At 46.4% G+C, this 23,201-nt stretch overlaps 1 protein-coding gene across 1 annotated transcript in view; it reads left to right on the top strand.

Annotated features, from left to right (window-relative positions):
* The window catches only part of LOC136573247 (vomeronasal type-2 receptor 26-like), an 89,747-nt gene that overhangs the window by 21,469 nt on the left and 45,077 nt on the right, over positions 1-23,201 (top strand). Inside the window, exon 2 of the mRNA XM_066574546.1 lies at positions 10,823-11,854. Coding sequence (XP_066430643.1) covers positions 10,823-11,854 — 1,032 coding nt within the window. The remainder of the gene's footprint in view (positions 1-10,822; positions 11,855-23,201) is intronic.

Genomic DNA, 23,201 nt, shown 5'->3' with positions numbered 1-23,201 from the left:
GTGACTATATCTCCAAGAGTCAGTTATATTTAGTTCCTGCAAAGCTAAATGAATTCTTTTAAGTGCCCTCTGCGAGACCTGGGACCTACCCTTTGAGGTGTCTAGCAATGGGTTTAGTGTCACATTTAGATCCCCGCCCAGAACTATGTGGCCCACCGCAAAGGCCCTCAGTGTATGCAGAGTGTCTGTAAGCCACTTGGTTTGGTTCGTGTTAGGTACATAGATGTTGGCTAGGGTGTACGGGGTACCACCTATTTTGCCTTTTACGAATAAAAAGTGACCCTCTGTATCAGTAAGTTGTTTTTCACTCTGAAAGGGGAGATCTTTGTGAATTGCTATTGTTACACCCTTTGAGGCTGAGGAGGGATTGCAACTGTGGAACCATTGTTTAAAATAGTTTTTTGGGAGGGTTGGAATCTTGTTACTTTTAAAATGAGTCTCTTGGAGAAATGCGATTTTGGTTTTACTTTTTCTTAATAGCCATATCATATGATGTCTTTTGTTAGGGGAGTTTAAACCTTTAGCATTGAAAGTGGTAAATGTTGTGCTTCCTGTTTGAGGAGATTTTTTGTTGTTTCGGTATATGTTGTGGAGTATCAGATTTATCAAGATGTCTCGTAGACATATTTCTGGGTTCTGTTTACGTATAGATTTGCGTGGAGAGTGAAGGTGGAGGGGAGAACGGGTTAAACTGTTGGAAGTAAAACTGCAGTTAACGTTGATTTCTTGACAGGGAAAGGGGTGTCTGGTCTACTGTTGTATGAACTGTAGCTGTTTTGTGTGGATCAGAAGCACCCCAACAACCTCCCCTTGCGGGTCTCTGTTGTCGGTGTCTTTCTCATCTCAGTACTGCCCCTAAGTTAGGGCGAATGTTGGAGTTCTGTATGTGGTGGACTCACTCACGTGTGCGGCCTCCCCTGATGGCGTGTGGTCGGGTGTTATCCTCAGTTCCGCCTGTGCCGTCCGGGGTATTCCTCTCCACCCTCTGGACGGGCACCTCCCTCCATTGATTGAGTCCTGGTGTTGTGGCATGAACCTGGGTATGGAGAGAGGCAAGCCGGAATAGCAGGAAGTAGACGACATGAGAGGTAGAAGGAAAGAAAAGGCACGTTAACTTAAACAATAACAAGTGCAAATGTTTCCTTCGTTGCCAACCTGACACAGTCTGCCTGAGAAGCTTATTATAACTAGAGTACATACTGGTGAACTTGCCTGATCTGATAACCTTCATGCTGGGATCCCCGGGTAGGGGGAACCCGGTGGGTCGACCCCCATACGACCCCCAGGCCCCACCCAGCCCCGGGACCCACTCCCCCAATCAGGCTCCTCCTCTTGCACAATTCTTAACCATTAAGGGTTAGTAATCCTCAATTCAAACAAATTTGACTTAAGAGTCTTTGTTTAAACGTCTGATGCTCGCGCTCTCCTCTTGTATCGGTCAGCGGATGTGAGAGTTGGAAAGTAGGAGAACTCTTTCATAGATACTTGAGTCTTGCGAGGAGAAGTTCACCAGCGTCTAGAGATGATCAAACATGTTCGGCCCCGCCCCTTTTCGCCCGAACACCGAACTTTGCGAGTACTTCCGTGTTCGGGCGAAAAATGTTCGGCGGTCGCCGTGGCAGCGCGGGGGGTGAGGCGGGGAGTGGGGGGGAGAGGGAGAGAGAGAGGGCTCCCCCCTGTTCCCCGCTGCTGCCGCCCGCGCTGCCACGGCGACCCCCGCCCCCCGGCGGCCCCCGAACCTTTACGCCCGAACACTGAAGTGTTCAGGAAAGCCGGTGTCCGGGTGCGTAAGTGTCCGTTACGGACACGTTCGATCATCTCTACCAGCGTCTCTTCTGTATTAACGTATTGGGTAAAGTAGGCAGTACAAAGAGGGCAGCTTAAATCTCAAAGAGCAAAAGTCTCGTGACTGTGTCTCCCTCTCGTTGGTCTACAGCGCCACTCATCCGGGAGGTCGTCACCACTGCAAAAAAAAAGTCTCTTAAAGTGTTCTAAGATGAGGTTTTTGTGCCATGTTTTTTGCTTTTGGGTGATTTGAACTTCGTAATTGATTTCCAAGGCTCTACCTCCGGGAGAGGGGGTATAGTTAAATCGTATTGTGTCAGCAACCAGGAAGGTATATCTATTGGATCTATTTTCAGTTGTTGCCAGATTGCCTCAAGGTCTTCCGGGGTTCTGACTGTCAATCTGTGCCCCGCATCATTAAATGCTAGACCAAATGGGAACAGCCAGGAGTATTGAATTCCTTTTGATTTCAGGGCTTCCAGAAGAGGTCGCAGTAACCGCCTTTTTGCAAGAGTGGATGGCGCGATGTCCTGGAAGAAAAGTAATGGCGCGTCATTATATTTGAACATCTGACGAGTTCTTGCGGCATTTAAGATGGCACTTGTGTCAGTGAAGGAGAGCAGGCCGCAAATTACATCTCTTGGCGGGTCTCCATTTTTAGGTTTGGGTCTGATTGTCCTGTGTATTCTCTCAATTTGGATTTGTGTGACTCTCTCTTCTCCCAATAAATCTGTAAAGATTTCTTCGGCCACTTTGCGTAAGGATTCTGTTGCCCAGGATTCCGGAAGACCTTTTATCCGGACGTTACAGTGCCTGCTGCGGTTTTCTTGATCCTCGATTAAAGTGAGCGCTCAATCTAGGTATGATCTGTAAACTTCCACTACTTGCGTGGTGGCTTTTGCATGTTCTATGATGGCTGAGTACGAACCCTCCCGGTCCTCTACTCTGTGGCCTATTTGTTGTAACTCGGTTTTGATGTCCGCCAGTTCCAACATTATTGGTTGGGTGACTTTCAGGAGTGCTTTTTAAAGAAAGATTTAGATATTTGGGCACTGAGGTCGCACTCTTCTTCTTCCATATCGCTATCTAGCCCTGAGTCTTGAGTTGCAAGGTCAGAAGTGTTTTGTGAGGGGAGCGATTTTGCCATGGTGCTTGGGGATTGTAAGCTTTTTTTTTAAAGAAATTTCTGCATGTCGACTTGATTTATTTGTCTTCTTGGTGTGTTTGGTGGATCACAGCTGCGTTCTCTGCTACCCCTCACCATTTTGTGCAATTATAAGAGGCTCGTAGAAATTTATCTGACGATCAGAGGGGCCTTGGAAATTAGCTATATTGTATTGTGTCGGCGTTGTGGGTCAGGTCAAGGTGCAACTTCCTTCACACAAATTAGAATTCAGACTATCATCTTTGTAGGCTGGCTTCAGCCCATGAGTAGATGGTGTTGCAAGATGACAGAGGAAAAATTAAATTTTACGGTTTTGGCAGACATATCTATAGTCCTGAAAAATTATGTTGAAGATCTGTGTGTTACAGTTCTGTAGAGAATTAGAGCTATGCTTTTGGGAGGGTTTCTTCTTTTCTTTTCTGTGCGCCAGTAAGCTATTTGCTTATTGGTAATGAAAAATTGTTTAGCGTGTTGCAGTAATAACAGACATGTGTCTGGAGACTTCAAAAATTGAGTGAATTATGGAGCTGGGTAAACCAGCTCCGGAAAAATTAGGGCAGCACCCTTAAATACGATTTTGTTTTGCTTTAACTTGTGTAGTTTGGGCTGGATGCTCCTATGAGATAAAGCCTCTGCTATCTCTGATGGCCGCAGGCTCGGAGGGGGAAGAGGGAGGGGGGGCGGGATGGCGGGAGATTCGGGCGGGAAACAGGCTTAATGGTGGGCAGCTGGGATTCTGGGTGAAATAATTGTTCCCTTAGCTCTGGAGAGTTTGCCTGGTGTGTGAGAAGGCTTATTAGGGTCTCCGGTACTCACTATTTTTGTGAACGCCGTCTCTCTCCTTCCTGCAGGTTGCTGCAGCTCCCGCTCGTGGGACTATCCAGGGAAGAGTCCTGTATGCTGTTTTTGTGCCCCAAGCTCTCCTCTGCTCCTCTCTACTGGCGCTGCTAGTCGGAGCTCTCTGGGGATCTTCTGCTTTAATATACAGTCCCTCTAAGGATCCTCCGTGCGTACCACTCACTCTCCTCTCTCCCGCTCCCGTCCAGGGCTCCGCACCGGTGCTGTATTCCGGGACTTCCGTTACCCCGATGTCGTGGGGAAACCACTCAAAATGATCCTCCCACTGCAGTGGGGTTCTTTCAGTTGGTGTGGGAAGCAGTTGTTGGCTAGAAACGCCAAAAGAAGTCTTAAAAACCTCTATGGCTCCGGAGCCACGTTTCAATGCGTCCTCACACTCTGCAGGCTTGGCCACGCCCCCCATATCCAAGTGATTCTGACATTGTTTTTTCACCACATATTGTCCTTCATTGAGGTGGTGAAAATAGACTGATAGAATTTGTGTATATTTATTAAAAGTGCCAATATTGGGAACATTTGAAAAAATTGTTGTTTTCTTTACATTTTCAATTGCAATATATCAAATATGTGCAAACATACTGTACAAATTTTTACTACAATATATATTTCCATCTGTTTACTTTATTCTGGATGCGCATTTGAAAAACTATTGTGTTTTTTAACCATTTAGGAGACATATAAATTTAACATTACTTTTCAGCATTTTGAGGAACACTTTGTTTTCCTACACCAAGCCAAGATTGCAAATGCTCATAGGTGCCAGAATGATAGATACCCCTATCTGACCCTATTTTAAAAACTACGCCACTTAATGTATTCATTGAGGGGTGTCATGAGTATTTTGACCCCACAGTTTTTTTTTCAGAAATTAATTAAATTTAGAGGAGAAAAAGTAAAATTTCATATTTTTGCAAGTATGTCATTTTAAAGACATATTTTTTTCCTATAGTGCACATGAAAATGAGGATTGACCCCCCAAAATAGATACCATGTTTGTCCTATCTTCAGAAACATAACCATTGTACCCCTAATCTTATGTCTGGATGCACAACGGGGTCCAAAATGAAAGGAGTAGTCAGCGTCTTTCAGAACAGCAATTTTGCCTGAAGGCGTTTTAGGTCCCATAGCACACTTGTTGAGCTTTTGAGCAGCCAAAACCATAAAAAGAAAACCCACAAATGACCCAATTTTGAAAACTAGACTCCCTAACAAATTTATCTAGGTGTATACTGCATATTTTGATCCCACAGTATTTGAATGAATTCAAGCAAAGCAAAAGGAAAAAAATTGTGATATTCGTGTTTTTGGCAATTTTGTCATTTTAAAAACAGCTCTTTTTGTACAGCACTCATATGAAGGAATACTTGCACCCCAAAATATGTACCCCGGTTTGTCCTGTTTTCATAAATATACCCATTGTTGCCCTAATTTTATGTCTGGATGCACAACGGGGCCCAAAATGAAAGGAGTAATCGGTGGCTTTCAGAACATAGATTTTGCTTGAAGGTCTTTTATGCCCCATAGCACACTTGTAGAGTTCTTGAGCGGCTAAAACCATAGAGAACCCCCACAATTGACCCCGATTTGAAAACTAGACTCCTTAACAAATTTTTTTAGGGGTGTGTTGACCATATTGACACCACAGTTTTTGAGTAAATTCAAGCAAAGCAAAAGGAAAAAAATGTGATTTTTCATTTTTTTGGCAATTCTGTCATTTTAAAAACAGCTTTTTTTTTGTACAGCACTTATATGAAGGAAGACTTGCACCCCAAATTAGATACCCCTATTTGTCCTGTTATCGGAAATTTACCCATTATACTGCTAATCTTATGTCTGGATGCACAACAGGGCCCAAAATGAAAGTAGTAGTCGGTGGTTTTTAGAACATAAACTTTTATGCCGCATAGCACAATTGTAGAGTTCTTGAGCACCCAAAACCACATAGAACCCCCACAAATGACCCCATTTTAAAAACTAGACCCCTTAACAAATTCATCTAGATCTCTCCCTCCCCCCGCTACCCCCCGCTACTCCCCGCCACCACCCCGAGCCTGCTCGGACCAGTAAGCAGTTACTCGAGAAGAGAGATGCTCACTCAAGTAACTGCTTTATCTGAGTGTGCTTGTTCATTTGTAGTTAAAATACACAGTACACCCCTAAGCAAAGCAGTAGGAAAAAAATTACGATTTTCATTTTTTGGGCAATTGTGTCAATTTAAAAACAGGGTTTTTTTGTACAGCACACATACAAATGAAGACTTTCACCCCAGAATGGATACCCCTGTTTATCCTGTGTTCAGAAACCTACCCATTGTGGCCCTAATCCACTCACAGGACACATCGCAAGGCCTATAATGGAAGGAACACCCGTTGGATTGCAGGGCACGACAGAATAAATTCCAGGCCCCATTACTCACTTTTACGGAATAAAAATTGACTCCTTAAAAATATCCCCCCCCCCCTCTCCTTTCACCCTGCGCACCCTTTTTGGCGTTCCCCAAAAAGATAAAAGTAATAATGTGAACTGTGTGCTGTTTTCGAAGACAGGGGTAATTAAGGGGGCCTGGTTGGGATGGGTACATACAGTTTGACCATGGCAGTTAATAACATCCATCTACCTTCTCCCTCTCTCAACAGGTACGTTCATTTCTGCATCATCCCACTCCAAGCTTAACTCCTGCTATCTCCCTCTCCTTAAATCCTCTGTGCTGCTTGCTTGCTTGCTGTGAACTGTGTATTTTGCATTTCATCTGTTTGCATCGGTACGTTCATTTCTGCATCATCCCACTCTAAGCTGAACTCCTGCTATCTCCCTCTGCTTAAATCCTCTGTGCTGCTTGCTTGCTGTGAATTGTGTATTTTGCATTTCATCTGTTTGCATCGGTAAATGAAACTTTACTTTTAGTCATTTCTGCCATCCACCTCTCCCAAATGGCATCCTTCACCCATCCTTGCTGAGATGCTTTCCTTATCTAAGGAGAGCAATAAATTTCACCCTTTTGGTCATTAGGTTTGCAATGTTAAAGACAGCTGGCCAGTCCATTGGAACCTGATTAGCCACTCCCAGCTGTTTCCTAGTCATACCTTAAACTTTCACTATGATATCAGTGTAAGCATGCATGCCATGCGTGTGGCTGCCACGCAAATATAATGCTGTATGAAGTATGCTGGATAAAGTATGATACAGTTTGACCATAGCAGTTCAACAGGATAGGAGACAGGTAGGCCACAAACTCTGCCTAAATACTTTACACTTCAAAGCTATTGCTAATGCTGTCACCTCTGTTCTCATCCTTGCTCTCAGTTTCAAAACTTCTTCCAAGCGCCCACCTCTGGGGTACACTATTCACATTAGCCCCTCTCTACTGTCCTCACCTATGCACAGCTTGCATGCACTCTTTACCTTCTTGCTTAGCCTCAAACCACCTAGCGCCAATTATAAAAATAACAGTCATCCTCATAAATCTCCTAACCATCTGCTAACCCTTTCTATCCTGCTGCTACTAGCTGCTGGGGATATCTCTCCCAATCCTGGCCCACCCTCCACTGCTCCTAGTTATCATCCCCTACCTGACTCACTAATAAAATCCCCAAGCCCAACTGCTAGCCCATGCATACCCTCCCCTGACTCCTTTAAATGTGCGCTCTGGAACTGCCAGTCAGCATGTAACAAACTCCCCACCATCCACGACTTTTTTACTGCTCATTCTTTAAATCTGCTCGCTCACACAGAAACGTGGATACAGCAGTCTGACACGGCCTCCCCTGCTGCACTGTCTTACAATGGCCTGCAGTTCTCCCTACTGATCCTCCTCGACCTTTCCGCAGCATTTGACACTGTTGACCACAAACTCCTCCTCAGTATGCTTCGCTCCATTGGCCTAAAGGATATTGCTCTCTCCTGGTTCTCCTCCTACCTATCTGACCGCTCTTTCAGTGTCTCCTTTGCTGGCTCTACCTCCCCTCCTCTTCCTCTTGCTGTTGGGGTCCCCCAGGGCTCGGTCCTAGGCCCCCTTCTTTTCTTGATCTACACAGCCACAATTGGACAAACCATCAGGAGATTTGGCCTCCAATACCACCTCTATGCTGACGACACCCAGCTATACACCTCTTCCCGTGACATCTCTGCACCTTTACTCCAAAACATCACCGACTGTCTGTACGCTGTCTCTAACACTATGTCCTCTCTCTACTTAAAACTAAACCTCTCTAATACTGACTTACTGGTATTTCCACCCTCCACTAACCGACCTCATCCTGACTTCTCTATCTCAGTGTGTGGCGCCACCATAACTCCTAGACAACACGCCCGCTGCCTTGGGGTCATATTTGACTCTGATCTCTTTTACCCCCTACATCCAATCTCTGGCCCGAACATGTCAGCTGCACCTCAAGAACATCGCAAGAATCTGCTCTTTTCTCACTGTGGACACGCTAAAAACGCTTACTGTTGCCCTTATCCACTCCCGGCTCGATTATTGCAACTCGTTGCTGATCGGCCTCCCCTACACCGGACTCTACCCTCTCCAATCCATCCTGAATGCGGCAGCCAGGCTCATCTTCCTGTCCAGCCGCTACTCGGATGCCTCTGCCCTGTGCCAGTCACTGCACTGGCTGCCCGTTAAATACAGAATTCAATTTAAACTCGCTACCTTCATCCACCAAGCCCTCCACAGTGCAGCGCCCCCCTATATCGCCTCCCTCATCTCAATCCGTCAACCAGCCCGGGCTCTCAGCTCTGCTAATGAAACCAGACTGAGCGCCCCTTTAATTCGAACTTCTCATTCCCGCCTCCAAGACTTCTCCAGAGCAGCATCGGTCCTCTGCAAGGCACTACCAAAGGCTACCCGAGCAATCCAGGACTCGCAGAACTTCAGGCGTGCTCTAAAAACGCACCTCTTCAGGGAGGCATACCGCATTCCCTAAACAAACCCCTCTGTTCTCCGCCTGATAACATGCTCTCGGCCCTAGTGACTGCAATCCCTGCTAGCCATCATAAACCGCTCCTGCAGTCACACCGTTTCTACCGTCACACGTCTAAATGTCTGACCATTGTCTATGTGTATAACATCGCTCACTCTTCCACTTCGCCATACCATGCATATCTCCAGCCCCTTTACCTTCTGTATCACCCCACTATTCGTAGTATGTAAGCTCGTTGGAGCAGGACCCTCACCCCTATTATATCAATCAACTGATTACTATATGTAACTGTGGTTCTGTAATTTTTGTATTTTGTCTTTCTGTATTCCCCCTGTCTATGTAAGCGCTGCAGAATATGTTGGCGCTATACAAATAAAGATTATTATTATTATTATTAAATGGGGGAATAAAAACGGATATCCCTCCTCCTCTCATGCTTTTTTAAGGGTGTATTTTGTGACCTTAGCGGCAGGGATGGGGTGTAAAAAGTGGAGCTCTGTGAGGCTTTGTAAGCTTGCTGAGGTGCAGTGGTCTCACGCAGAAGGCGCTCAACAAACTGCAGGAAGGCGAGCGTTCCCAGGGCTTCTTGTAAACTACGTATTACAGGTAGCAGTCTAAATAATCTTGGGTTCACATGTCCGAATGTGGAATCTCCTTGTGGAGGCCAGCAGCGGATTCCAGCTGTGAGCCCGGCCGCGGCACTGCGTACGGCCGCATAATGTACTGCGCATAACTGTGTACTCACACAGGTGGTCATGCGCAATACCCCTTTTTTGTGTTTGTATTTCCTGCACAGTCAGTTAGCGATGACCCACAGTCCGTACACATTGTGGTAGCGTATGGGCTGCGGGTATATCCGTGACCATGGAGCACAATGGGCACTATGTAGTGGATAATAGAACCTGCTGTGTTCTCTTTTCTGCAAGTGGATTACGATATTCGAACCCACTAATGTGAGTGGAATTGTGTGATTGCATCTGTGAGGGGAGATGAAACTTCAAATTTTTTTTAACTTTTACATGATTGCCACTATCCATTGGATAACGGCAAACACGTGAACAGGAACTGTTCAGAGAGGCCCCCCCCCCCCCCCCCCCGTGAAATCTCCAGCCTCTTGGCTAAGATTTGTAGCGAGGAGCAGGGAGAATTTAAATTACCCTGGCAATCCACGGCTTTTCACCTGCGTCTGCCATTTTGGCGATGGGAGCGTGCGCAGAAGCTGGGATAAGGTCCGAGGATAAATCCGGGGGCCTTAGGTACGTAATTTCATCTCCCTCACGGATATGATCCATGAGGGGAGATGAAATGTAAGCTTTTTAAACTTTTTTAAGCTTTTTTTTTTTTTACACTCTTTTTTTTTTTTTTTTACTTCAAATGATCACTGTTTTACATTGGATAACAGTGATGACGTCCCCGGTGACATCTCTATGCTCCTGGCTACACATGGTAGCTAGGAGCAGAGGAATTCTGAATTTCCTGGGGCGCGAGCCCTTCTGGAGCCAGGAGATGTCAAATTTGCCGGGGCTCCAAGCCTTTTGCGCATATGAGTGACATCATGCGTCAGGAGGGCATGCGCAGAAGGCTGGCGTCTAGTCCCGGAGAGCCAGATCAGTGGGAAACAGCACAGAGGACGGACAACTGAATCTTAAACTTTTTAAAACTTTTTTGCACTTTAATGCGATCAGCGCTATCCAATGTATAGCGCCGATCGCATTGCTGAGGGGGACTCCCTGCAGCCCGGAATGATAGCTCCAGGCTGTCAGCTACCTGCAGGCACTGGCAGCATGGAGCAGTCACGTCCATAGCCCACGTGGCTTTAATCCCTGCAGAAGCATGTTTCTACATCCTCAGGGATTAAAGCCCACTTTTCTAGAACGAAAAAATACTACGGGCTGGTCACTAAGGGGTTAATGATCACATGATCTTGAACAACTTTAAATAATGGTCTTTGCGCTGATGCATTGCATAACAACCTATAGATTCTGTGATTTCCTCTGTGACAGAAACTGTTGTCGATTATTGAGGACTTCCCTAATAAATTGACTGAAAACAGTCTACTAAATGTACTTTCTTTTTTTTCTGTGTTTTGCAGATCAGCTATGGAGCCTCCGACCCCTTATTATCTGATAGAATCCTCTATCCACATGTTTTCCGCATGGTCCAAAATAGCCACATCCACAATATGGTGATCACCGACCTCTTGAAGTACTTTGGCTGGACCTGGGTTGGGATTTTAGTGTCGGAGGATGACAGCGGAGAGAATGAGCTGCAAATACTAACAAAGTACATGAGAGAGCGCGGGATCTGTGCCGCCTTCACCATAAAACTTACAGAACAGAATGTTTATTTTAAAGATATGGATTTACATGTTTTAGATATTCCAGAAGGAGTCAATATCATTATAATGTGCGGGACCTACTCTAATTATGGAACTCATTTTTTATATAATTATGGTTCTATATTGCTTGACAAAACCTTCATCCTTCCACCATCGTGGGCTTACAGTTTAATGCTTATGGAGTACCGGGATTCAACATTGAATGGAAGTCTGGCAGTGGACGTTTCATCACAACCTTTTTCTGGAATGGAAGATTTTTTTAAAAACTACAAGAAATTCCCCAATCTATTCCATTATCAGTCTTTCTGGACACTATTAGATTTAATGGCAGGAAATGATGATAAAGATTCATTTATTTTAGTCAATTTCAACGATGAAAGGTATAATGGCACTTGTCAGTATACCGTGCCCAGTCTGAGGAATTTCCTCTCAGCGGGGGTTGCCCCAAGACTGTATTCTGCAGTAGAAGTTCTGGGAAAAGCTCTACATGAAATGTTCTTATTCATAAAATACAAATATAAAGATGACTCAGTAACTGGATTTATACACAACAGACGGAAGTTACAGCGCTACATACAAATGATGAAGTCCTCACCGGATCCAATGAGACCTTCATATTACTTTAATGAGCAGGGGGAGGCCGAACACCCATATAAGATCATAAACTGGTTGTATTTAGATGAGGCTACACACGTGGTTGACATAGGAAATTTTTCACCGTGTGCTTTCAGTGGTGAAAATCTTCACATAAATCCGCAGTCTATAACTTGGAAACACACAAATAAGGTAAGAAGTGTTACATCATGCAGGTGACTTTGTAAAGCTATTGTCTGTCATGAAACATCATTTTTTCGTTTACTAATAGAATTAATCTACATAAGCAACTGAAAAAAAAATACTAAAAATGACCATAATCACTGATACAAAGATATATGGGCTGGTACAAACACCATCTCCCTGCAGTACGTAGAAGGGCAAAATGCTATATGGGGAGGTAAGACAGCTGCAAAATACAAATATACTTTATGGGGGTGGCTGCTTAGTATTATGCTTTCACACAGATACGTTTTGTATAATGTCCTAGTCATACTGACATGTGTAGTGAATAGAGATGAGCGAGCACACTCGTCCGAGCTTGATGCTCGCTCGAGCATTAGGGTACTCAAGATGCTCGATACTCAAGTCGAGCACCATGTGGTACTCGAGTTAATTCAATTTCCTTCCCTGCATGTTTAGTGCCATTTTCTAGCCAAAAGACATGCAGGGAAGGCATTATAACTTCCTCCTGTGACATGCCAGCCCTATCCCACCCCCCTGCAGTGAGTGGCTGGCGAGATCAAGTGACCGCCGAGTACTTAAAGCGGTCCCGCCCGCGGCTCGCCTCAGACACACGCTGGCAGAGATTAGGGAAAAGTGCTGCTGCTGCTATAGGGAAAATGTTAGTGTAGGATCCTGTCTTCAAGAACTCCAATGGTCCTTCTTAGGGCTACCTCTGACTGTGTGCATTACAGTTGTGGCTGGCTGGGAGCAGCAGTGCACAATTTTTTTTTTTCATCTCGGGTTGTGCAGGCTATTACAGCTATAGTGTTCTCAGTCTGCAGTCTATTATACTGAGTATAGGGAAAGTGCTGCTGAGATAGGGAAAGTGTTAGTGTAGTATCCTGTCTTCAAGAACCCCAACGGTCCTTCTTAGGGCTACCTCTGACCGTGTGCATTTTACTTGGTGCCTGGTGGGAGTTGTAGTGCTTCCATTTTTGTATTACGCAGCTAGGCATGTTTGCAGCAGCCTTTCGTAATATTTTTTTCTGGCTAGAGTGCAGTACAATACCGCTCTCACCGTGAAAGTGCACGCAAATAATTCCTAGCCTGCTGCGAACAAACCTATTTGTACCATTCTGCGTCTGCAGTGAATTAGACGCAGAGCGTTGGACCACAGCCACTTCTAGAGGGAAAGATATATACACTATACACTCCGTATCCTCTGTGCTAAAAACCAAAAGTTCCTTCCTTGGACTACATCTCAGTGTGTGCATTTTACTTGGGGCCTGCTGGGAGTGGTAGTGCTACCATTTTTGTATTACGCAGCTAGGCCTGTTTGCAGCCTTTCAGTTAAACTTTTTTTCTGGCTGCAGTGCAGTACAATACCACTCTCACCGTGAAAGTGAACGCAAATAATTCCTAACCTGCTGCGAACAAACTTATTTATACCGTTCTCTGTCTGCAGTGAATTAGACGCAGAGTGTTGGCGCACAGCCACTTCTAGAGGGAAAGTTATATACACTATACAGTCTGTATCCTCCGTGCAAAAACCGCAAAGCTCCTTCATTGGGCGACATCTGACCGTGTGCATTTTACTTGGGGCCTGCTGGGAGTAGTAGTGCTTCCATTTTTGTATTACACAGCTAAGCCTGTTTGCAGCCTTTCAGTTAGACTTTTTTTCTGGCTGCAGTGCCCTACAATAACGCTCTCATCGTGAAAGTGCACTCAAATTATTCGTAGCCTGCTGCGAACTACCTCATTTATACCATTCTCTGTCTGCAGTGAATTAGACAGCGGTCTCACCGCTAAACAGTACTGTAATATTTACCGGAGCCACTGCAAAGTATTTCAGCTTTGCTGCTATGCAGAGCGTCTCACAATATCATTTCCGTTGGTGGGGTTGAGATAGCTGCAGTTACCAGCACTATCCACTGGCTTCAGAGTCTTCTCCCACTCCACACAGCCTCTATTATCTTCAAGTCTCTGTGAGCAGTAAATTACCCCTACATATCAGCGCAAGACAGAGGGTTACTTTTTTCAGGTCACAGCATAGAGCCTTCGCTATCTACAAGTCTCTGTGTGCGGTGAATTAAGGCCCAGTTGTCAGTGCTGTACAGTGGGGTAATTTATTTGGCCCCTGCTCTATTCTTAATCCGCCATGATGAGGAGTAGGGGTAAGGGTCGAGGAAGTGGACGCGGACGCCCAAGCGAGGCTGTGGGCACAGGCCGAGTTCCTGGTCCAGGTGAATCACAGCCGGCTGCTGCGGGATTAGGAGAGAGACAAGTTTCTGGGGTCCCCAGCTTCATATCACAATTTATGGGTCCGCGTGGTAGACCTTTATTACAAACAGAGCAGTGTCAGCAGATCCTGTCGTGGATGACAGAAAATGCATCCAGCAATGTATCGACCACCCAGTCTTTTACGCAGTCCACTATTCCCGGCTTAGGGACTGCAACTCTGAATCCTCTGGCTGCTGCTACTCCTTCCTCCCAGCCTCCTCACTCGATGACAATGACATATTCTGATGAGCAGGTAGACTCCCAGGAACTGTTCTCGGGTCCCTGCCACAAGTGGCAAAAAGTGGTTCCTCTCTCACCTGAGGAGTTTGTCGTGACCGATGCCCAACCATTGGAAAGTTCTCGGAGTCCGGGTGATGAGGCTGGGGTCTTCCGGCAACTGTCTCAAGAGCTTTCAGTGGGTGAGGAGGACGATGATGATGAGACACAGTTGTCTGTCAGTTAGGTAGTAGTAAGGGAAGTAAGTCAGAGGGAGGAGTGCACAGAGGATTCGGAGGAAGAGCAGCTGGACGATGAGGTGACTGGTTTGCTAAGCCTACTCGGGACAGGGCTTCAGAGGCGGAGGCAAGTGCAGCAGCAGGACAGGTTGGAAGAAGCAGGGAAGTGTCCAGGGGTAGAGGCAGGGCCAGAGCGAAGAATCCCCCAACTGTTTTCCAAAGCACCCCCTCGTGGCAAGCCTCCGTGCAGAGGGCTAGGTGTTCAAAGGTGTGGATGTTTTTCAGTGAGAGCGCGGATGACCGACAAACAGTGGTGTGCAACCTGTGTCGCACCAAGATCAGCCGGGGAGCCACCACTACCAGCCTCACCACCAACAGCATGCGCAGGCATATGATGGCCAAGCACCCCACTAGGTGGGATGAAGGCCGTTCACCGCCTCCGGGTCACACCATTGCCTCTTCCCCTGTGCCCCAACCTGCCACACAGATCCAATACCCCTCTCAGGACACAGGCACAAGAGTCTCCCGGCCTGCACCCTCACCTCCACTGTCCTCCACCCCATCCGGCCCCCGAGCTGTTGCAGGGTCAGACAGAGCAGACCAACCTCTGGCTTTCGCCGCTGAGCCTCCAACTGGGCATGGTCGTGTGTGACAACAGCCATAACCTGGTGGCGGCTCTGCAGCTCGGCAGCCTCACACACGTGCCATGCCTCACGTCTTCAATCTGGTGGTTCAGCGATTTCTGAAAAACTACCCTCACTTGTCTGATCTGCTCGGCAAGCTGCGCCGCATCTGCGTACATTTCCGCAAGTCCACCACGGACGCTGCCACCCTAGGACCCTGCAACATTGGTTTAATCTGCCAGAGCACCGACTGCTGTGCAATGTTCCCACACGGTGGAATTCTACGCTGCACATGTTGGCCAGGCTCTCTGAGCACCGTAGAGAAATAGTGGAATACCAACTCCAACATGGGCTGCGTAGTGGTAGTCAGCCTCCCCAATTCTTTACCGAGGAGTGGGCCTGGATGGCAGATATCTGCCAGGTCCTCGGAAACTTTGAGGAGTCTACCCAGATGGTGAGCGGCGATGATGCAATCATTAGCATTACCATCCCGCTGCTATGCCTGCTGAGAAGTTCACTGCAAAGCATAAAGGCCGACACTTTGCGGTTGGAACAGGAGATGGGGAATGACAGTATGTCGCTTAATAGCCAGATTACCCTCATGTCTATATCTCAGCGCGTTTTGGAGGAGGAGGAGGAGGAGGAGGGGGAGGAGCAGGAGGTGTAAGAGACAGCTGGGCACACTGCACAGGGGACCCATGCTGCTTGCCTCTCATCTGTTCAGCGTGTTTGAGCTGAAGAGGAGGAGGATCCTGAAAGTTATCTTCCTAGTGTGAACAGTGATGTGTTGCATACTGGTACCCTGGCACACATGGCTGACTTCATGTTAGGCTGCCTTTCTCCTGACCCTCGCGTTAGACGCATTCTGGCCACTACAGATTACTGGGTGTACAACCTTCTCGACCCACGGTAAAAGGAGAACCTTTCCACTCTCATTCCCGAAGAGGAAAGGGGTACGAGAGTGATGCAATACCACAGGGCCCTGGTGGAAAAAGTGATGCTAAACTTCCCATCTGCCAGTGCTAGTGGCAGAAGGCGCAGTTTCGGGGGCCAAGTAGCAGGGGAGGCATGGACATTAGCCAGTATGTTCAACGCAGGCAGGGGAAGACTCTCCAAAGCCTTTGCCAGCTTTATGGCTCCCCAGCAAGACTGTGATACCACTCCCCAGTCAAGGCTGAGTCGGAGGGAGCACTGTAAAAAGATGGTGAGGGAGTACGTAGCTGATCGTACCGCTGTCCTCTGCTCCATACAACTATTGGGTGTCAAAGCTGGACACATGGCACGAACTTGCGCTGTGCGCCTTGAAGGTGCTGGCTTGTCCTGCCACTAGCGTCTTGTAAGAGAGGGTGTTTAGTGCAGCTGGGGGAATCATCACGGTTAAGCGTACACGCCTGTCAACTGCCAGTGCCGACATGCTTACACTCATAAAGATGAACAAAGCCTGGATTTCCCCAGACTTCTCTTCTCCACCGGCGGAGAGCAGCAGACCCGAAAGATTCTTTTCGCTGCAACCGGAGAAAAAGCATTCTCTAGCACTGGAAAAAAAGGGGGAATTAGCTTTGTCAATCTCTCTCGGATATTAGTCCCCCTCCTCCTACTCCTCCTCCTGAAACATCATGACATCACGCTGAACTGCCAATTTTTCTGCGGCCCAAAAGGCTCTGCTTACAATTTTTTTTGCAATTTTTCAAAGTTTCAAAAGTATTGATACTTTAATAGAAACCAATTTTTTCACAGGGCTGCCTCCAGGCTCTGTTACAAATTAAGCAATAGCGAGCTGTATCTTTAAGAAATATTTATGGGTTTCACCTGCGCTATCGGTTGAGCAATTTTTCAGGGGTACAATTGTACTCTTGGTACACTAATTTTTCTGGCCCTCGTCTATACTGTTATCTACCTAATTTTTCCGGCCTTCTCCTACACTCATGGTACACCAATGTTTCAGGGGTTCGCCTATACTCTTTCTACAGAAATTTTACTTGGGTCTGACTATACTTCTGCTACTGAAATGTGACAGGGGTCTGCCTATACTTATACTACAGAAATGTTACTGGCGTCTGTTTATACGTTTATTACAGAAATGTTACAGGGTTCTGCCTATAACTTCGCTGCAGAAATGTTACTGGGGTCTGCCTATACTTCTGCTACAAACTTGAAAAAATGATGTTGGCAGCAGTTGCAGTGCAAAGCAATGAAGATCTTTTTATTCCTCCCAAAACATGCAAACACGACGTTTTGACTCCATGAGTCTTTGTCAAGTATAGACAACAAGTGAATAACATACAAATATATAGTGTGTCTGATATCACATTAACCAATCACAACATAACATATAATAAAAATTGACCTGCATTCGTTGATGTCATCATGGCACACACCCTAAAGGTACCATGTTTCTGGCCTTCAACTTCCTCCTATGCTTATCGCGTTGTCATGGCATTTTAGCTTAGAGACCTCCCATTGCTTATTGAAGGTCACAAGGTGCGTGCGTTTCTGCCGTCACTCGTGACGTCATGGCGTCACGCTGGCAGAACGTGATCACGTGTGATCGGCGTGCCACCTCATCCAGAGCGTTATAGCAGAACGTCCCGAACGTCATCCAGAGCATCTCGACGGAATGTAATCACCTCTAATAGGTGTGCCGCATCATCCGGAGCATGCCGGCATCAAGTCACATGACAGGATGACGTGCCCCGTCATCCGAAGCATACAGAGATGTCGGGTAGACCATTACAACGATCGTTGGCTCCCCCCCCTGTAGGGAAGTTGCCATTATCCAGAAGGCCCTGCCCTCTTGCTGGCCACTGGATCTGGGTATCAAGCATAGTCATTAGTGCATTACATATGGGCATAATGTCATAATGTCTACCATATAATAAAAGATTTTGCTCTAGCACATTGTGTATATTATTACACTGACGTTTTATATACTCTGACGCTTTATCTATAATTACCATGAATTTAGAAAATATGTGTCACTGTTCTATCCCCTATTTCACCGCACACCAACATAATTGTTCGCATGCAGAATAAGGATGCTACAAAGTCATTACAATTATCCAGTGGTGGTTAACTTATCTAGTCGGATCGATGTGACATTTACATGGATAAAGGTTCCAATGCGTCTTGTATATTCTTAGTGCCATGATGACCTCACGAATGCACTGTGAAGACAAAACCGATATAATAGTGAGTTAAAATCCATAATAAACATGGCGTAACCGATGCAGAAAGTAGCCAAAATAATCACAGGAACATATGGGTGTCATATTCATGATTCAAACCCCTTGGGGTCATTGTGTCCAAATTGAAAATCCAACGTAACTCTTTTCTCAATAATGATCGCATTCTATTCCCTCCCTAAAATGTTTCCGGTACAGAGTCAATAATCCGAAATTTTAATTGGCTCACTGAGTGTCCATTATCATCAAAATGACGCGGTACCGGAAGATCCAACTTTTTGGTGCGGATCGCACTCTTGTGACTAGAGATTCTATTTCTCACCTCCTGTGTAGTTTGGCCTACATATTGCAGGCCACACGGGCAGGTGAGTAAATAGATAACATATGTCGAGGAACACGTGTACCAGCCCTTAATTTGGAAACTTTTCCCTGTTTGCGAATGGAAAAATTAATCACCTTTAACCATGTTTGAGCAGCTGGAACAGCCCAAACATGGATAATTACCCATTTTAGTGGACAAAAAGGTTTTAGGTCTTATTGGAGGGATTTTTTCAAAGGTAGATTGCACCAATTTGTCCTGCTGACTCACACAGCGTCTGTATGACATAATCGGTTGTTCACCAAATTCAGTTGCTTGTGGGGCTAACTGTAATAATGGCCAGTGTTTACGTAAAATGGATGATACCTGTCTGCTTACAGTAGTATATGTAGATATGAATGGTATACGTTCCTTTTTGACGACTCTATTCTGTGGTGTTAACAATACGTCCCGTGTAAGCCTCTTTGCCTGTTCCATTTTTTCAAAAACTAATTTTTTGGGATAACTCCGACTGAGAAATTTCTTACACATCTTACTTGGCACCCGGCTATGCCTGAAACTAAACACCTTTAGGGTGTGTGCCATGATGACATCAACAAATGCAGGTGAATTTTATTATATGTTATGTTGTGATTGGTTAATGTGATATCAGACACACTGTATATTTGTATGTTATTCACTTGTTGTCCATACTTGACAAAGACTCATGGAGTCGAAACGTCGTGTTTGCATGTTTTGGGAGGAATAAAAAGATCTTCATTGCTTTGCACCGCAACTGCTGCCTACATCATTTTTTCAAGTTTATACAAGGAATGGCTTGGTTTGGATCCCAATCCTAGTGGGCGCGCAGGACATTTGTTCAACCTTATTGGACTCAATCAGTGCTGCTGACATCTTCCTTTTTTCTGCATATACTTCTGCTACAGAAATGTTACAGGGGTCTGTCTATGCTTCTGCTACAGAAGTGTTACTAGGGTCTGCCTATACTTCTGATACAGAAATGTTACTGGGGTCTGCCTATACTTCTACTACAGAAATGTTACTGGGGTCTGTCTATACTGTTACTACAGAAATGTTACTGGGGTCTGTCTATACTGTTACTACAGAAATGTTACTGGGGTCTGTCTATACTTTTACTACAGAACTGTTACAAGGGTCTGCCTATACTTCTGCTACAGAAATGTTACTGGGGTCTGTCTAAACTTTACCTACAGAAATGTTACTGGGGTCTGACTATACGTCTACTACAGAAATGTTACAGGGGTCTGCCAATACTTTTGCTACATAAGTGTTACTGGGGTCTGCCTAGACTTCTGCTACAGAAATGTTACTGGGGTTTGCCTAGACTTCTGCTACAGAAATGTTACTGGGGTCAGCCTACATGTTTGCTACTGAAATGTTATTGGTGTTTGTTGGCCTATACTTCTGCTACAAAAAATGTTGCTGGGGTCCGCCTATACTTTTACTAAAGAAATGTTACTGGGGTCTGTTTATACCTTTGCTACAGGAATGTTACAGGGGTCTGTCTATACTATGAGTGCACTAAGTCTTCCTATCACAGTGTTTTACCTATCTGGCACAAATACACTGACTGACTAGGGCATGAATTGTTGGCCGAGGCCAAGGTTGTTGGCGGGGTGAAACTCTCCCATGGTGGGGCACTCTAATTTTTTCCTGTGTAATACCATCTTTGTGCACTGACAGCATAGGCGAGCCCAAGGAACTCAAAGACTTCCCCTTGCAGTGTTGAGCTATCTGTGTGGGAACACATGGATTTCCCATTGCTATGTAACTGAGGGCACCTTGGGTCACACAAAGTGGAGGCTGGGACCGAGCCTGACCCTGGGCCCAATCACATACTTCCCACACAGACTATAGCGGGTCCTGCTCATGGTTTCTTGGCCTTGTAATGCCACCTCCTCCTCCTGTTTGGGGTCATGGGATCAGCACTGGGCAACATGTATTTTCTCCCGCTTTATCACAGTTATCTGAGACACTGGTTTGGTCCAAACAAGAGGAGCGTTACTGCATTCATGAGACCTTCACAGCTGTACCAGCATCGGAGTCCGCTCTATGCCCGCGATTGCTGAGGGTTTGTGCAGAGGCCTATGTCCTCGGCGTAGTAAAAGTCTGCCATGTTTGGGCACTGTGATTTCTTCAGGTTTAATACTTTCTTTTGGTTCCTTGGACTCGCCTATGCTGTGGGTGCACAAAGACTTCCCATAGCGGTGTTTTACCTCTCTGCCACAAATACACTGACTGACTTGGGTAGGGTGCAGAGTGCAGATGGCTTTCCCCTTGCGTTGTCAATTGAGGCATCCGATACCTACACAGAATGAATAGTTTGTGGACACATGGATTTCCCATTGCTATGTCACTCGCGGCACCTTGGGTCACACAAAGTGTTTGCTGGGACCGAGCCTGACCAAGGGCCCGCTGACATACTTCCATACTTCCCACACAGACTATAGCGGGTCCTGGTCATTGTATTTTTGGCCTTGCAATGCCACCTCCTCCTCCTGCTTGGGGTCAAGGGATCAGCACTGGGCAACATGTATTTTCTCTCGTGTTACCACAGTTATCTGCGACACTGATTTGGGCCACACGCATTCATGAGACCTTCACAGCTGTACTAGCATCGGAGTCCGCTTCGTCCCCGCGATTGCTGATGGGTTGGGCCGAGGCCTATGTCCTGGGGAAAATGCAACTGTGCCAGGTTGGGCCTATGGAACTTCTTCCTGCTTAAGACAGTCTTTGTAGCGGTGAAAGCAACCGCAACTAATTAAATGAGACGTTCACTGCTGTACTAGCATCGGAGTCCGCTTTATGCCCACCATTGCTGAGGGTATGTGCAGAAGCCGAGGTCCTGAGGGAAATGAAACTCCGCCAGGTTGAGCCCGTGGAAATTGTTCCTGGTTAATCCAGTCTTTGTAGCGGTGAAAGCAACTGTAACTAAATAAATGAGACCTTCACAGCTGTACTAGCATCGGAGTCCGCTTCATGCCCGTGATTGCTGAGGGTGTGGACAGAGGCCTATGTCCTGGGGAAAATGCAACTGTGCCAGGTTGTGCCTATGGAACTTGTGCCTGGTTAATGCAGTCTTTGGAGCAGTGAAAGCAAACGTAACTGATTTAATGAGACCTTCACAGCTGTACTAGCATCGAAGTCTGCTTTATGCCCACGATTGCTGAGGGTGCGGGCCAAGGTACTTGGCGGGGTGAAACTTTGTCATGTTCGGGCGCTGTGATTTCTTTATGCGTAATACCATCTTTAAGTTCCGGGGCTCGCCTATGCTGTGGGTGCACAAAGACTTCCCATTGCGGTGTTTTACCTGTCTGACAGAAACCCACTGACTGACTAGGGCAGAAATGTAGGCCGAGACCCTTAGCAGGGTGAAAGTCTGCCATGTTTGGGCACTGTAATTGCTTCATGTTTAATACTTTCCTTGGGTTCCTTTGGCTCGCCTATGCTGTGAGTCCACAAAGACTTCCCAGAGTGGCGTTTTACCTGTCTGACACAAATACACTGACTGACTAGGGTAAAAATGTGGGCCGAGGTCCTTGGCGGGGTGAAACTCTGCCATGTTTTGGCGCTCTTATTTCTTCTTGTGTAATACCATCTTTGTCCCCCGACAGCATAGGCAAGCACAAGGAACTTAAAGACTTTCCATTGCGGTGTTGAACTATCCAACATCTATACAGAATGAATTGTGTGGGGACACATGGATTTCCTATTGCAATGCAACTCGCGGCACCTTGGGTCACACAAGATGGAGGCTGGGACCGAGCCTGCCCCTGGGCCTGCTCACGTGCTTCCCACACAGAGTATTGCTGCATTGTGGAGATGTGTAGAAGTGCTGGCGCCTGAGTCCCGTTTATGCCCACGTTTGCGGCTCCTGACAATTTTGCGACGGAGGTGGCACAGGATTGGAATGATGATTGAACGTCAATTTATCATCAATTCTCAACAGCATTGTGGGCTATCGCTCACATTTTCAAAGAGGGTCGCTGCCTGGCCCTGCCATCCCTCTGCAGTGTGTGCCTCTGGTTCCTCCCCATCCAGTATGAGCTTATAAATAGACATGAGGGTGGTGTGGCTATGAAGTGAGCGTGTGGCATGAGGGCAGCTGAAGGCTGCACAGGGAAACTTTTGTGTGCGCTGTGGACGCAGGGTCGTGCGGGGGTGGTTGGACAGCATGTAACCCAGATGAAGAGGCAGCTGTGTCACCCGCAGGCAGTGATTGTCCTTGGTTGCAGGTAGTGTGTTGCTTAGCTAAGGTGTGCCTTGCTAATGAGGATTTGTCCGAAGTAAAATTTGTTAGGGAAGGAAGACTCTTGCTCCTATTTTGGCTTAATAGTGGGATCTGGGAGCCTGAGATGCAGCCATGCATGCTGCCCCTGCCCTTCCCAATCTGTTTCTGTGGTGTTTCCATGACTTTGAGGTTTTCCAGAGTTTCACAAGTCATGACCTATGCGGAGCATCGGTCCCATACAAAAATGCTAGAGTCGCCCATTA

The sequence above is a fragment of the Eleutherodactylus coqui genome, chromosome 7, assembly GCF_035609145.1.
Source record: "Eleutherodactylus coqui strain aEleCoq1 chromosome 7, aEleCoq1.hap1, whole genome shotgun sequence".
Classification (NCBI taxonomy): domain Eukaryota; kingdom Metazoa; phylum Chordata; class Amphibia; order Anura; family Eleutherodactylidae; genus Eleutherodactylus; species Eleutherodactylus coqui.
The sequence above is the reverse complement of the archived record's forward strand: the minus strand, read 5'-3'. Positions and strand labels throughout refer to the sequence as shown.